The 14,949-nt window shown below is 45.6% G+C and overlaps 1 protein-coding gene across 1 annotated transcript in view; it reads right to left on the reverse strand.

Moving 5' to 3' along the window:
* The window catches only part of HMCN1 (hemicentin 1), a 314,679-nt gene that overhangs the window by 96,743 nt on the left and 202,987 nt on the right, over positions 1-14,949 (reverse strand). Inside the window, exons 49-55 of the mRNA XM_081866236.1 lie at positions 11,938-12,129; positions 9,380-9,553; positions 8,464-8,577; positions 6,072-6,217; positions 3,994-4,144; positions 2,704-2,904; positions 1,074-1,187 (exon numbers count right to left, since the gene is read on the reverse strand). Coding sequence (XP_081722362.1) covers positions 1,074-1,187; positions 2,704-2,904; positions 3,994-4,144; positions 6,072-6,217; positions 8,464-8,577; positions 9,380-9,553; positions 11,938-12,129 — 1,092 coding nt within the window. The remainder of the gene's footprint in view (positions 1-1,073; positions 1,188-2,703; positions 2,905-3,993; positions 4,145-6,071; positions 6,218-8,463; positions 8,578-9,379; positions 9,554-11,937; positions 12,130-14,949) is intronic.

Below are 14,949 nucleotides of genomic sequence, written 5' to 3' on the forward strand. Positions count from 1 at the left end.
CCTCATAACAGAGGGTCCTGGTTGCGCTCGGGACCCAAGAGCTCACCTGACAGGGTTAAAATGGGGGGAAGGAGCAGGAAGTTCTGGCTATTCCCCTGGGATCATGCCAGGCTGTTTTAGCCAATAGCCAGTTGGTGGTGTGATCCCAGGGGCTTTAAAAGCAGCAGTGTTATGCAAGTCGGGCACTTGCATTTGCGCGGCTGAACACCCACCACCCTCCCTAGTTTAGGTAGAGTCGCTTGGCCTTGCTTTGGTTTGGGTCGCCTGTTTTGGAACAGGGGCTGCATAGGAATTTTTTTCCATTTGCCAGATTGGCTTTTAGCCATTTGGTTTTCGCCTACCCCTTAGCAAATCGTCACAACTTGTAAGGTGGCGGTTAGGCATTGGCTCAGTTGGATTGTGGGGAGGGGAGGTGCGGCCATCACCTGCCCCTCAAGGAATTGGGTATTCCGTTAAAGGAATCTGGGGGTCCTGGATCTCGTCCGAAGTCCGCTTGAGGGGCTAGGGCCATGCCAGGACCACAGGAACCGTGGGGTGAGCATAGGTTGGTCCTCATCAACCTTGCTCCCTTGTTTGGTTTACCCCATTGGTCGATCACCCTGAGAGGTGGAGTCAGTTATAGTGGGGAGTCAATGCCTAAGCCAATACCGCTCACGTGATTGTATTTCAGTAAAGTTATGGCCAAAATCTGCCCCAAAACTTAAACTAATATAAGTATCTGTGTGTATTTATTTTGGGGGTGGGTCTTGGCAGTGGCGTAGCGTGGGGGATGCAGGGGGGGCCGGCCGCACCGGGTGCAACATCTGGGGGTTAGGGTTAGGGGGCGCAAATCCACGGGTTAGGGGGTGCAAATTACTTGCCTTGCCCCGGGTGCTGACAACCCACGCTACGCCACTGGGTCTTGGGGCCTCGAGACGCAACAGACCCTTCAGTTAGAAAGCCTGTTCCGCTTCTGCATAGACGCTCAGGATCCCTTACAGCTCTAAGACTCTTAAAAGTTTTTACCCTGTCCCTTTCCCCACATTAAAAAGGCTAGAGGAGGGATAAAGTTGAACAAAGTAAGGTGAGCTCACGAAGCACGCTGACATCATACTGGATGGAATCCTCCCCAGCCTCGTTTACAGCCACACACGTGTATCGTCCAGCATCTTCACTCTGCACCCGTGGAATCTGCAGGACACGACCTCCTAGAAAGAACACAAACATGAACTTTCCGGCATTCTAAACACAAATCCCTCCCAAGACCTGAATGAATGGATATACTTGTGCATCCCCTCCACCCACAGCCTATCCTAAAATAAAAGCATGCACCCAATTCCACCCGCAGAAGCAGGCATCTCATGCAGAGATAACTGAACCTTCATCATGTCTTCCTCCAAAATTAAGTTTTATTTACATTTTGGACCTAGCTCATTTTTGGGGGGGGGGGGGTTAAAGGAAAGCTCACAATGCTTGGAAACCAAACAAAACAATGAGAAAAAGTGTTTTCGTATAATGCATATTGCCGATATAAAAAGTACGCGAGAGCTGGCAAAACACACGCAAAAGTCTTACGGCAGACTCAGATTCTGCAATGTGTCTGGGGCAAGGAAGCTTCAAGGCTGCACAACAACCACTGAAAACATCTCTATATGTTTGGACTTGGCATGCAGATGGTACAGGAAAAACACAAAAGTAAGGGAGGAACTTGGCAATCTTCACAGAACTTTAGCTTAATGGTTGCCATCAATTTGATTTTAATTAATTTTTATAATGAAATGTTTTTACAATGTTGCACTATTTTACTGTTGTTAGCCGCCCTGAGCCCGGCTTCGGCTGGGGAGGGCGGGATATAAATAAAATTTATTATTTATTATTTATTATTATTATTTATCTCAAAGGTATTGCCCCACCAAAAAAATTAGTAGAATGTTTTAATACTAGCCCATTACTTTGAATGCCCTTCCCTGAATTAAACTCCCTACAAAAGACCCTATGTACTGCAATTCTTAGTTTTGTGGTTGCCAGTGTTCATGCGTGTGAATTGGAAGCATATTATCTCTTGTTAGGTCACACATAAATTTCTCTACTACAAGTCAGAGTGATGACGGCACATGAAGCCATGGAAACTGGCGTGGGGGAGCTAATTTAATTATTGTAACAAAAATAAATATGCAAGGTAAAAGTGAAAGTGCAGGACATCTCAGAATGCTGCAGCATTCATAAAAAGGTAAAAGTAAAGGGACCCCTGACCATTAGGTCCAGTCGTGACCGACTCTGGGGTTGCGGCACTCGTCTTGCTTTATTGGCCAAGGGAGCCGGTGTACAGCTTCCAGGTCATGTGGCCAGCATGACTAAGCCACTTCTGGCGAACCAGAGCAGTGCACGGAAACGCTGTTTACCTTCCCACTGGAGTGGTACCTATTTATCTACTTGCACTTTGATGTGCTTTTGAACTGCTACGTTGGCAGGAGCAGGGACCGAGCAATGGGAGCTCACCCCGTCGCGGGGATTCAAACCGCCGACCTTCTGATCAGCAAGCCCAAGGCTCTGTGGTTAAACCCACAGCGCCACCCGCATCCACAGCATTCATAGGTTTACCCAAATTATTTCAAACAATAACCTTAACAAAAAATGCCCTTGAAGAAATGATTATCTTAAGAAAGTTCAGTGGACATTGGCTGGTTATCTTAATTCATAATTGCTCATCTGTTTAATACAGACCTGGCAGGATCAATACTTTATCACTGGAACTCAGAGGGTAACCATCTTTATACCACGTGAGTACCGGAGGGGGAACAGCATTAGTCTCACAGTACAAAGAAAGAGGATTATTCATGATCACATCTTTCGCTCCTCCTCCCTGGCCATCCAGCACGTCACCGTCTTCCCAGCTTCCAGGCGGTTTTCGGAAATTAGGGGGAACTGTGATAGATGACACGGGCAACAGGCAAGTAGAAAAGAGCAAGACATTTAATCTTTCCTATTCCCTTCAATTTTTGCTCCCAATATACCTAACTGCATGCTAGCCACCCATTTTGTTAAGAAATAGTACAAGCAATTGCTCTTAACATATTAAGTACCGTATTTTTCGTCCCATAGGACGCACCTACTTTTTGGGGGGGGAAATAAAGGGAAAAAAATTCCTTTATTTCCCCCCCAAAACCAGGTCGGGGAACAGTGGGATGGTGGTGCTGCGCCTCCCCGCAGTCCCCCGAGTTGTGGGGCTGGCCGATGTCTGCCTGGCGCGAGGGGCGCTCTGCTTCAGGGTGCCCCACGCGCCCCACGGTGCGCAAGGCTTGCCGACACCTGCGCAAAGCACGGGGCGTCCTCGGGAGGGCACTCTGTGCTCCGCGCTGCAGGCTGCCGCCCGAAAGCCATGCACGCCCGGGGGGAGATCCCCCGGTGCGCAAGGCTTGCCGACACCTGCACGAAGCACGGGGCGTCCTCCGGAGGGCGCCCCATGCTCCGCGCTGCAGACTGCCGCCCGCAAGCCTTGCGTGCCCGGGGGGAGATCCCCCGGGTGCGCAAGGCTTGCGGACACCTGCGCAGAGCACGGGGCGTCCTCCGGAGGGCGCCCCGTGCTCCACGCTGCAGGCTGCCGCCTGCAAGCCTTGTGCTCCCGGGGGGAGATCCCCCGGGTGCGCAAGGCTAGCCGACACCTGCACGAAGCACGGGGCGTCCTCCGAAGGGCGCCCCGTGCTCCATGCTGCCGGCTGCCGCCCGCAAGCCTTGCACGCCCGGGGGAACTCCCCCCGGGCGTGCAAGGCTTGCGGATAGCTTCCTGGAGCCTGGAGAGCGAGAGACATCGGTGCGCACCGACGCCTCTCGCTCTCTTGGCTTCAGCGAAAGCCTGCATTCGCCCCATAGGACGCACACACATTCCCCCTTCATTTTTGGAGGGGAAAAAGTGTGTCCTATGGGGCGAAAAATACGGTAAATAGAGGCATATTTGGGGGTTTTCTTATCACCCAAAGAGATGGATAGGCAGGTGGAAATCAAGACCCTTTTTACCTTGGATGCTGACATCAAACTCCAGCTCATCCTCTCCGGCGATATTTGAGGCTATACAACTGTAACGGCCTGTGTCAGATATCTGAGCTGACTTGATTTGAAGAATGCGCCCACTGGCTTGGATTGTTATGTGGTCATCTGAAGCAATAGGCTGTGATTTAATTATCAAGAAGCGTATATGAGAATTTCATCATTATTTTTAAATAAGTGTTACATGCATAAAATGTGCCCATATTTTGTGACCCACAAAGTCAAACCAGCGATGTGGTTTTTGCTCTGGAGCGGCAAAACCCACCCAGCCTGCAAGGCTTTGTGTTGGACTTAGAGAGCTCAAGATTCAAGTGGCTGGCTAGTGCCTAAGAATCACTATGGGGAAGGTAATTGAAAACGTGTTGGGTTCAATTACTATGGATGGAATTAAACATCACACTAAGGAGATCGTTGCACATATATATATGAACCAAGTGTCTGAAATAGTACGGGAGAGCAATCCTGAAGCCATTTTGACTCTCACAATGACCTCAAATATTCCTCTGCAGTAAGGGAGGCAAATGGGGAAAACCTTCCCATTGTCTTTTTGCTTGCAAATCCTGTCTTAAGGGTGTATTTGTGTTTGAATAGCGTGAGCCTGTGACCTGGATTCAGCAACTGAAGTATTAACCATCACTAAAGAATGGCCAGGCTGCCCATTTAATGTAATCAGTGACCATCTTCAGGTATCCTGGCAGACAGGATTTCTGCTGTAGACCACCTCCTTCTGTGATGTATGAATGATGTTTTGGGGATTGGTCTTGGGCTACAGGGTGGGCAATTTCAAAAGTCTATATAAGGGCTTGTTCAGGGTTCTCCTCCCTCCTGTGTGTGGTAAGTGGGGACCCTGTTGCAACAGTTCCTTGAATAAAGATCAGGCTTACTAGCCGCTTTGCTTCTCAATATGTACTCTGGTTGGCCTCTGTTATTTTCTCCTGCTGATACGGAACACACCTAAGGACTCTATACGGGCTCTGAAATACCCCATAAGGGAAAGAGAGCGGTTTTTTCTTTTAACTGTTGCATGGGGGGAGGGAGAAGGGAGAGCCTTTGATGGGGGTGCAGGGTCTGTACTGGGGGGGGGGGGGTGGAGTCCACTGCACTAGTAGGACTTGTTGCACTGGCTTATGCTAATATAACATCTTACTTCAACCTGGCCCTCATTGGGTTGTATGCAACTAACTTCTACACAGAGTAGAGCTATTGAACTGAATGTATGAGTCATATCCATTGAAGTCAATGGGTCTACTCTGAGTAGCATTACCTACAACCTCATGCCTTTGTGCACCCAGGAACCTGTTCCCCATTTCCCCTCTGCCCGGTGTTTGATATGGGACCTTTCTGTTCTTGTGGTTCTGGGGAGGCAGAAAAAACAGGAGGTTAACCTAAAGACCTCACATGCATTTGGGCTGCAAGTTGTGCAGTTCTGAAATAAGTCATGATCTAACAGTCCATTTTTCCTAGTATTTCCATCTCAGTGTTGAAGCTATTATTATTTCCAATCTGTTTACTTGCAAATTATTAAGAAGAGAGTCATTTTAAAAGGGACCGTATGCTGGTTCCTTCTGCTTTGCCAACAGAAACAAGAATAATATTTCTATTAATATGCTTCCTCATACGGGGACTCTTTAACTCTTGCCAAAAGACCAGCTCTGGAAAAACTTAGAGCATCCAGTTCTCAGTTGATTGGATTTACTCTTATGTCAGTACCTATAAAATTCTAGGAGCCAAGAGCAATAATCCACATGCCAGTGAAAGCAAAATATGGAACCGATTCTAAGCACAGAGTGCTAAAAAGGAAGACTAAGGAGGAGCACTATGGAATTGCAAAAAGACACAGTGCAGGAGGCATTTCCTCATATGCCATCCTGTGGTTCTGAGATGGCGTGGTATTCACAGCTTTCTGCATTCCATGGAAAGAAAAGATAGCTTCCTAGGGTGCTGAATTACTATGTTTTTGTGAGATGGGATAGAGGGAAAGAAGACAGCGCTGTAGAAAACTTTGTTTTTAAAACAGCTCGTTGAAAGGAAATAATTTGGTGACTTGCCTGTCCATCCTTGTACCATCTGATGCCTGCAGCAGGAATTGCATGTGCTTCACACTCCAGTGTAAGGCTGTTGTTCACTCTGATCTTCACTTCTTTAGGAGATAAACCCACTCCAGACAGGTCCCCTCTGTTTATGGTAGGAGGGACTGCACAGAAAGAAAGACCCCATTAATTAAAATATAGTTTCTCACTTCAATGGGATGCGGGTGGCGCTGTGGGTTAAACCACAGAGCCTAGGACTTGCCGATTAGAAGGTCGGCGGTTCGAATCCCTGTGACGGGGTGAGCTCCCGTTGCTCGGTCCCTGCTCCTGCCAACCTAGCAGTTCGAAAGCACGTCAAAGTGCAAGTAGATAAATAGGTACCACTCCAGCGGGAAGGTAAACGACGTTTCCGAGTGCTGCTCTGGTTCGCCAGAAGTGGCTTAGTCATGCTGGCCACATGACCCGGAAGCTGTATGCCGACTCCCTCGGCCAATAAAGCGAGATGAGCGCTGCAACCCCAGAGTCGGCCACAACTGGACCTAATGGTCAGGGGTCCCTTTACCTTTACTTATCACTTCAATATCCACTGCATTATCAGAAAGAGAGCGTGCATGGGTAGGAGTCATGCAGAGCTGGGTGATTTGCACCACATGAATGCCCACATCAGCAATTAGTCATTCAGGGTAACTGGATTACTTCAATGTGCTTTATGTGGGGCTACCTTTGGAATTGATCTGCAGGCTGGCTCAGAAGGCAGCAGCTAGATTGTTTGTAAAAGCTAAAGGGACCCCTGACCATTAGGTCCAGTCGTGGCTGACTCTGGGGTTGCGGCGCTCATCTCGCTTTATTGGCCAAGGGAGCCGGCGTACAGCTTCCGGGTCATGTGGCTAGCATGACTAAGCCGCTTCTGGCGAACCAGAGCAGTGCACGGAAACGCCGTTTACCTTCCCGCTGGAGCGGTACCTTTTTATCTACTTGCACTTTGATGTGCTTTCGAACTTCTAGGTTGGCAGGAACAGGGACCGAGCAATGGGAGCTCACCCCGTCACAGGGATTCGAACTGCCGACCTTCTGATCGGCAAGCTCTAGGCTCTGTGGTTTAACCTACAGCGCCACCCGTGTCCCTAATAGGTTGCTTGTACCACCAGCATTTAACACCCTGCTTTCAGGATTTGCACTAGCTACTGATCTGCTACCAGGTCCAGCTCAAGGTGTTGTGGTGGTAACACATAGGGTCATAAACAGTTCAGCAGCAGGTTGTTTTAGGGACCACCTTATCCCTTATAAGACCCCTAGACAGTTAAGTCCAGTCAAAGGCGACTATGTGGTTGCAGTGCTCATCTCACTTTCAGGCCGAGGGAGCTGGCGTTTGTCCACAGACAGCTTTCTGGGTCACGGACCCAGCAGGACTAAACCACTTCTGGCGCAACGGAACACCGTGACGGAAACCAGAGCGCATGGAAACGCTGTTTACCTTCCTGCCACAGCAGTACCTATTTATCTACTTGCACTGGTGTGCTTTCAAACTGTTAGGCTGGCAGGAGCTGGGACTGAGCAACGGGAGCTCACTTCGTCGTGGGGATTTGAACCGCCAACCTACAAATCGGCAAGCCCACGAGGCTCAGCGCCACCCACATCCCTTATACATCTAGTAGATTCCTGCTGTCTGCAGGAGAGTTAGTTTCTCCTGAAAGTCCCAAAGACTGCAGAAGCCTGTGCCACAGTAACTCAGAGCAGGGCTTTCAGTGTGGCTGCCCCTATTGTGTGGAACAGTATTCCTGTTGAGGTACAACAAGAGGCCACCATCTGCCCTTTGCTCTAACAATTGGGTGTTTTTGTTTTGATGGGCTTTCCAGCTGAGAAACCTAAGACCAAAGAAGACATGACATACACACGAAACAGATGCCTTCTTTATTTTTTAATGAAATGCAGCTATGGGTGTCTGCAGTCTTGTGAGGAAGCATGGCAAAGGCCACTTAACTGTTTCTTTCTTTTCTCCACCCAAAAATATCCACACTTCAATTTGCTTTTTCGCATGTAGGCGGAAAGTTCTTTTCTACAGCACTTACAACAACAGGTGCTGGAAGCTATTTTGAATGGGGAAAACGGCTGGAAGAGAAAAAGTTAAGCAGCCTCTCTTCCACTACCAACCTGGCAGGCTGCTCCTTTCCCTCAGACATATATGCTCCCTGCTCCAAGCCTTTTTCCTGCTGCCTCGCTTGGCGCTAGCATGCCAAGGGAGAAACGAAGCAAAACAAAATGTAGATATATGGCTTCACTTTGGTTCGCAGGTGAATAATTCAGTCATTGAATGAGGTTGCATTATAAATCCCAAGCAGCAACGGAGAGAAAACTTGGGGCAAGAAAACCAAAAATATAGGGATTACAGCAAAATTGTTAGCATGCTTACTGTAGACTTTGACTTCATAGTGTTTTAACATTTCCCCTGCTTCATTTGTAGCTATGCAAGTGTATCTGCCAGTGTTGTCTTCCTGGGCATTCAGAATCTGTAGAGTTCGACCACCTGTGAAACAATATGGTTTGTTTAAATTAATGCTTGTAGGCTTTCCTCTGAAACAGGCAGGGACTCTGTATGAATCACGGTTGGCTAACAATGTCAATGAAATAAAATGAAACCATGCTTACTTCACCACATGCTAAAGCCGAAGAACTAAAGGAATTCTTGGGAGCTGGGCTCTAGCTAGAGTGATTCTGGACCAGTCTTGGGTCTCCAGATATTGTTGAGCAACAACTCCCACCATTCCTGACCACTGGTCTTGCTAGATAGGGATGATGGGAGTTGTAGTTCACCTGGGGCCCCAATAGTCAGAAAGACTGCTCTAGACTGTCACTATTTTGCATGAGGGATTCAAGGATAAACCAGAACTTCAGGTTTGCACAGTTAAAATGGATTAAAAGGTTCTCTCTCTTGTAATGAGAATGAAGCTCATGTAAGTCAACGTTCCTCCAAAAAAACATTCCTTCCATATGGAAACAAAATGCCAGGAAGAAGGGTTCTGACCTAGTCTTCTCCCTCATGTGTTCATTCTTATGTAGAGGGAATATTTAGAGGTTTAGTCGATCTGATTGCTCCTAATGCTTTTGGGATAAGTGAAGTGGTAAAACATTTTTTTAAAAAACAACAACTGCCATCGTCCTACCAGAATATAGCTGTACAAGATGCAGAACACATTAAATTCTGCCCACTTGAAGAGCAGGAATTGAGTAAAACTTGTGCATCACTTTCTGCCCCACCTAGACTTCTCTGAGTAATACAGTGACAAAAACTGCAATCCAAATAATATAAAGAAACAAAAATGTATTACCTGGCAAAATCCTGATATTCCTATTTGATTCTATGGGAGCTCCATCTTTTAGCCAGGTGATTGTAGCCGGGGGATAGGAATAAGCCTCACAAACCAGTGATGTGGGGTTATTCAAAATAACTGTGACTTCTTCGGTGCCCCCGTCATTATCCGCACCCACAATAGATGGAGACACTGAACAAGAACCAGGGGTGGAGGGAAGGAGATGCGTAAAAGAAAAGTAGAGTGACCGGTTCCTGTGGATTCCAGCTGCATATTCAACACAGTGACCACATTTGAACCTTTGATGGTGATGGTAAGGAAGTGTGTATATTCGCCCCAGCAGAAAACATCCGGTATATCTGCTACTAAATCGAAGGGCATATCTAGTTACATCCATAGGAATATACATCAAATTTCATTAGGGTGTGCACCTAGGGATTTTTTTACTTTTATTTTACAGACACACATTTATTGAATACATAAAGGGTAAAGGGACCCCTGACCATTAGGTCCAGTCGTGGCCGACTCTGGGGTTGTGGCGCTCATCTCGCTTTATTGGCCAAGGGAGCCGGTGTACAGCTTCCGGGTCATGTGGTCAGCATGACTTAGCAGCTTCTGGCGAACCAGAGCAGTGCATGGAAACGCTGTTTACCTTCCCGCAGGAGTGGTACCTATTTATCTACTTGCACTTTGATGTGCTTTCGAACTGCTAGGTTGGCAGGAGCAGGGACCGAGCAACGATTGAATACATACTCTGCTATAAAGGGATTTATTTTTATCATCAAACAAATTAAAACTTAACTAAACTATGTTTTTTAAATTAACATCTAAACTTCACCTTGAAAATACTTTAAAAAATGAGACACAAAATACCATTATTATTTTCTTGCTGTTGTGATAACCAGGTTTATAACAAGATACAGTCAATTTTCATGATCATTGTATTTAACCAGATAATGAGCTAACCCGAATTGACCAAAACACATTAAGGTTTCTGCATCTTCCTGTCCTGGAGAATGAGATACCGCTCACCAGGTGTGAGCAAAAGGTGGAGAGTGGAGCCTGGGTGGAAACAGAACTATGAGACAGATCCAGGTACAGGCATTCCAGCCTTTTTATTCTGCCTGCATCTCTTGTGTATGCTTCTCCCTTCCGCTGTTTCTCTCCCCAACCGCTGCTTCCCTCACAACAATCCCATTTTTTGAAACATTAGGGTGCATCTGGGCACACCCCTGGGGTAACATCCCAACTACCAAGAAATTATGAGAGTCGTACTTTTGTAGGAAGCCCAAGGATCTGTAACAAAATTCTCACCACCACCACTACCACCAACCTACAATTTCCAAAGATTCCTGGGACAAGAACTGTTTATATTTAAACCAAGCACTAAAAGCCTGGTGAGCAGCTTTGCATGTAGCTAGGGATGGATGGACCCGCCATTTTCATTCTCTCATTTTCCTCATTTTTCCAATCTTAAATTTGGTTCCTCACATTTCTCTAATAATTTGGGTTGCGTTTTTAAATTTGCATGAAAACCCATCAGCAAAGATCATATAACACCGGTCCTGAAAGACCTACATTGGCTCCCAGTATGTTTCCGAGCACAATTCCAAGTGTTGGTGCTGACTTTTAAAGCCCTAAATAGCCTCAGCCCACTATACCTGAAGGAGCATCTCTACCCCCATCGCTCAGCCCAGACACTGAGGTCCAGCTCCGAGGGCCTTGTGGTGGTTCCCTCCCTGCAATAAGTTGAGGTTACAGGGAACCAGGCAGAGGGCTTCCCAGTAGTGGCACCCACCCTGTGGAATGCCCTCCCTTCAGATGTCAAGGAAATAAAGAACTATTTGACTTTTAGAAGACATCTGAAGGCAGGGATGTTTTTAATGTCTTACGTTTTATTGCATTATCATCATCATCATCATCATCATCATCATCATCATCATCATCATTAATTCTGTTGGGAGCCACCCAGAGTGGCTGGGGAAACACAGTCAGATGGGCGGGGTATAAATAAATAATTGTTGTTGTTGTTGTTGTTGTTATGAATTTCCTCTGTTATATAAATGCATTCACATTTTTATTGCTATATGTCGTGATGGGAAAGAAATTTACACATTCTGAAACAGTGGGCTTAAACAAACCTCCATTGCCCGGCTACTTTCCCAAGGGGAAACCCGTTTATTAGCACAGAATCAGAAAACAAAAATAACAGCAATTGGGTTGATTTAATGCTAAAGAGCTGGGTTCCCAGGGGATAGTGGAGGGGCAAGGGCAAAACTTCTCAGACTTGTGCTTTCTAGGCAAAGAACAAGCAGAAGTATGGAAGAGTCCAATATGTGAACCAAAATGCAGCCACCCTTCAAGCTTCAGATTTCTCCAAATTTTGCAATTCAGTTTTCTGACCAGTGTATACAAAAATGCATATAAGAGAAAGGTGTGTATAAAAGTGGATATATCACTAAGAATGGCATTGTGTTGTGCAACACGTTAGAGGAAACTGCATGCAAAATATTTTACTGACATATTCCGTCGAAACAGATCTGCCTTCTTCTATGGAAAACCCACAGGAATCTTACCAAGTACATTAACACCGAAGGTTTTGCTCTTGTCTCCAGCTGTATTGGATGCAATGCAGGTGTATCTCCCCGTGTCAGATACTTGTGTATTTGTAACTTGAAGAAAGCGCCCCTTGGATATTAACTGGTGGCTGTCATCCTCTAGGAAAGGTTGCCCATCTTTTAACCATGTGATCTCTGGAATAGGGTTCCCTTTTAAAAACAAAAAAACAAAAAAAGAGCAACATATATTTGTAACTGTTAATGACTTCTAACACTTCATTGTTCAGGAAACTTTAAAATTAAAATATAAAGTGAAAACTATATATCAGAAAAAGATATAGATGATATATAGATATAGATGATATAGATAGATATAGATATAGATATAGATATAGATATAGATATAGATATAGATATAGATATAGATATAGATATAGATTTGAGGAACAATATAGGTATAATGCAGTCGTTAAGAGTCGTCAACAGGCTCATCACAGCTATCTGCCAATCACCCATTCCCACCACCCTTCTGAGTAATACCCCTCCCCACCTTCTCACTATATAGAAGGGTCTGGAAACTTCTGTTTCAGTGTATCTGAAGAAGTGTGCATGCACACGAAAGCTCATACCAAGAACTGACTTAGTTGGTCTTTAAGGTGCTACTGGAAGGAATTTGTTTTGTTTTGACTATGGCAGACCAACACGGCTACCTATCTGTAATAGGTATAATGCATACAGGTACAGACTATTTTTTGTTTGTAGGCAAGGATATTTATTTTAAAAAATCACAGAACACTTCTTCAGAGAGCTATTATGTACATGTCTGCAGAGGCAGTTAGATGAGAGCCCAACATCAAATGCAAAAAAAGTCATGGATTGACTCCAACTATGTTTTACTCAGAGCTGAGCAATTGAAATTAATGGATCTAAATTAGTTATGTTCATTAATTTTAATGGGTCTACTCTGAGTGGGACTAGAACTGAATACAACCTTATATTCCATTAGTAGAGAACTTCAGAACAGCTCTGAAATTCAATAGTTGTTGTTTTTTTAATCACCAGTTTGAATTTGATCTAAGATGATATACATTTTCTGTGCACATTTGCAAAGCAAACGCGATAGCCATTTGTCTTAAGGGCAGAATTATTTTACACCTGAGTTACTTCATATTGTGTTGGCCACTATCCCACCTTCGTACTGCCAAGTTTGCTTCTGTATACGCAACACATTTTCCTACCACAAAGTAAAAGTTTACAGTAATTCTGTGGTGGAGAAAAATCACAGTGGGCTGTATTTACAAAATACATCTTGGCAACGGTTCGGTGCAGACATAACACTGGTTGCCTTTAAACCATGCTTTGCAATTCTGGAACCAAGCTCCCTTCCATTCCTTCCTTCCATCTTCATTGCAAATGCTCTCTTGTTCTCTTTATCTGTCTTAACCATGGCCCAACATTATATGCGCATCAATGCTAAACCAAGGTTAATGTCAGTCAGGGCTGCCCTTGTAACCAGAGAATGAAACAGCCTTGGGAGACTTTGTCAAGAGGAAACTGTGCCAGCATTAACCTTGATTACTAACAGTGACAAACCTAGACTGCATCTTAAAAAGCAGAGACATCACCTTGCCAACAAAGGTCTGTATAGTTAAAGCCATGGTTTTCCCAGTAGTGATGTATGGAAGTGAGAGCTGGACCATAAAGAAGGCTGATCGCCAAAGAATTTATGCTTTTGAATTATGGTGCTGGAGGAGACTCTTGAGAGTCCCATGGACTGCAAGAAGATCAAACCTATCCATTCTGAAGGAAATCAGCCCTGAGTGCTCACTGGAAGGACAGATCCTCAAGCTGAGGCTCCAATACTTTGGCCACCTCATGAGAAGAGAAGACTCCCTGGAAAAGACCCTGATGTTGGGAAAGATGGAGGGCATAAGGAGAAGGGGACAACAGAGGACAAGATGGCGGGACAGTGTTCTCAAAGCTACCAGCATGAGTTTGACCAAACTGCGGGAGGCAGTGGAAGACAGGAGTGCCTGGTGTGCTCTGGTCCATGGGGTCACAAAGAGTCGGACACAACTAAATGACTAAACAACAACAACTAACAGCAAACATGCAACATAAAACCTGCAGTGCTGCCAGGCCTCCCCATTTGACCCGTGAGTCCATTTTGCCAACCCTTCCCTCGTGTGATATCATCCAATACCAATCCGTTACCGCAGAACATTTGGGACCCTTTTGTGCAAAGCTGAACTTTCCATGGCTTTGTACAGCACAGTTACGCAAGCCATGGCTTAAGAATCACTCCCTGGCTTAACTAAGGAATCTTATGCCATAAAATGTTGAATCGCATTCGAATTTGGCACAGTCTAGGAAGCAGCGAGAAGTTGCTGTTTCTAAGGATGCTGCTAATGACCTGAAATGCCTTCAGCTTGCAGCATTCGAAAGCTGTGTTCCTGCTCCCAGTTCCCTCTTCATCTGCCAGCTCCAATCTCAGTAACAGTGCAGAAGGAAAGATGAACCCCTCTTTCATACAAAAGGGGAAACTTAAGTCTTTGGTCTTTGATCATAGTGTTGGTTTGTCTAGAACTTGTGTGTTTGTGTATGGAATAGATGGTTGGAGGCCATGTATATTCTTCATTGAGTTTGGTTTTTTTGCCCTGCCCCCTATTGGAATATGACCTCTGAAAGGTTAGCCACGTTTGAAGCTGCCCCTCAGACTGAAAGCAATTGCCTGCCCCTATATTAAATGATATTAAATTATCAAGTTAAACAATGAAGGGAGGGGATCATTCAAGAGAAGAAGAAGAAGAAGAAGAAGAAGAAGAAGAAGAAGAAGAGGAAGAAGAGGAGGAGGAGGAGTTTGGATTTGATATCCCGCTTTATCACTACCAGAAGGAGTCTCAAAGCAGCTAACATTCTCCTTTCCCTTCCTCCCCCACAACAAACACTCTGTGAGGTGAGTGGGGCTGAGAGACTTCAGAGAAGTGTGACTGGCCCAAGGTCACCCAGCAGCTGCATGTGGAGGAGCAG

This window comes from Podarcis erhardii (genome assembly GCF_964252035.2).
Source record: "Podarcis erhardii genome assembly, chromosome: 6".
In the NCBI taxonomy this organism is placed as follows: domain Eukaryota; kingdom Metazoa; phylum Chordata; class Lepidosauria; order Squamata; family Lacertidae; genus Podarcis; species Podarcis erhardii.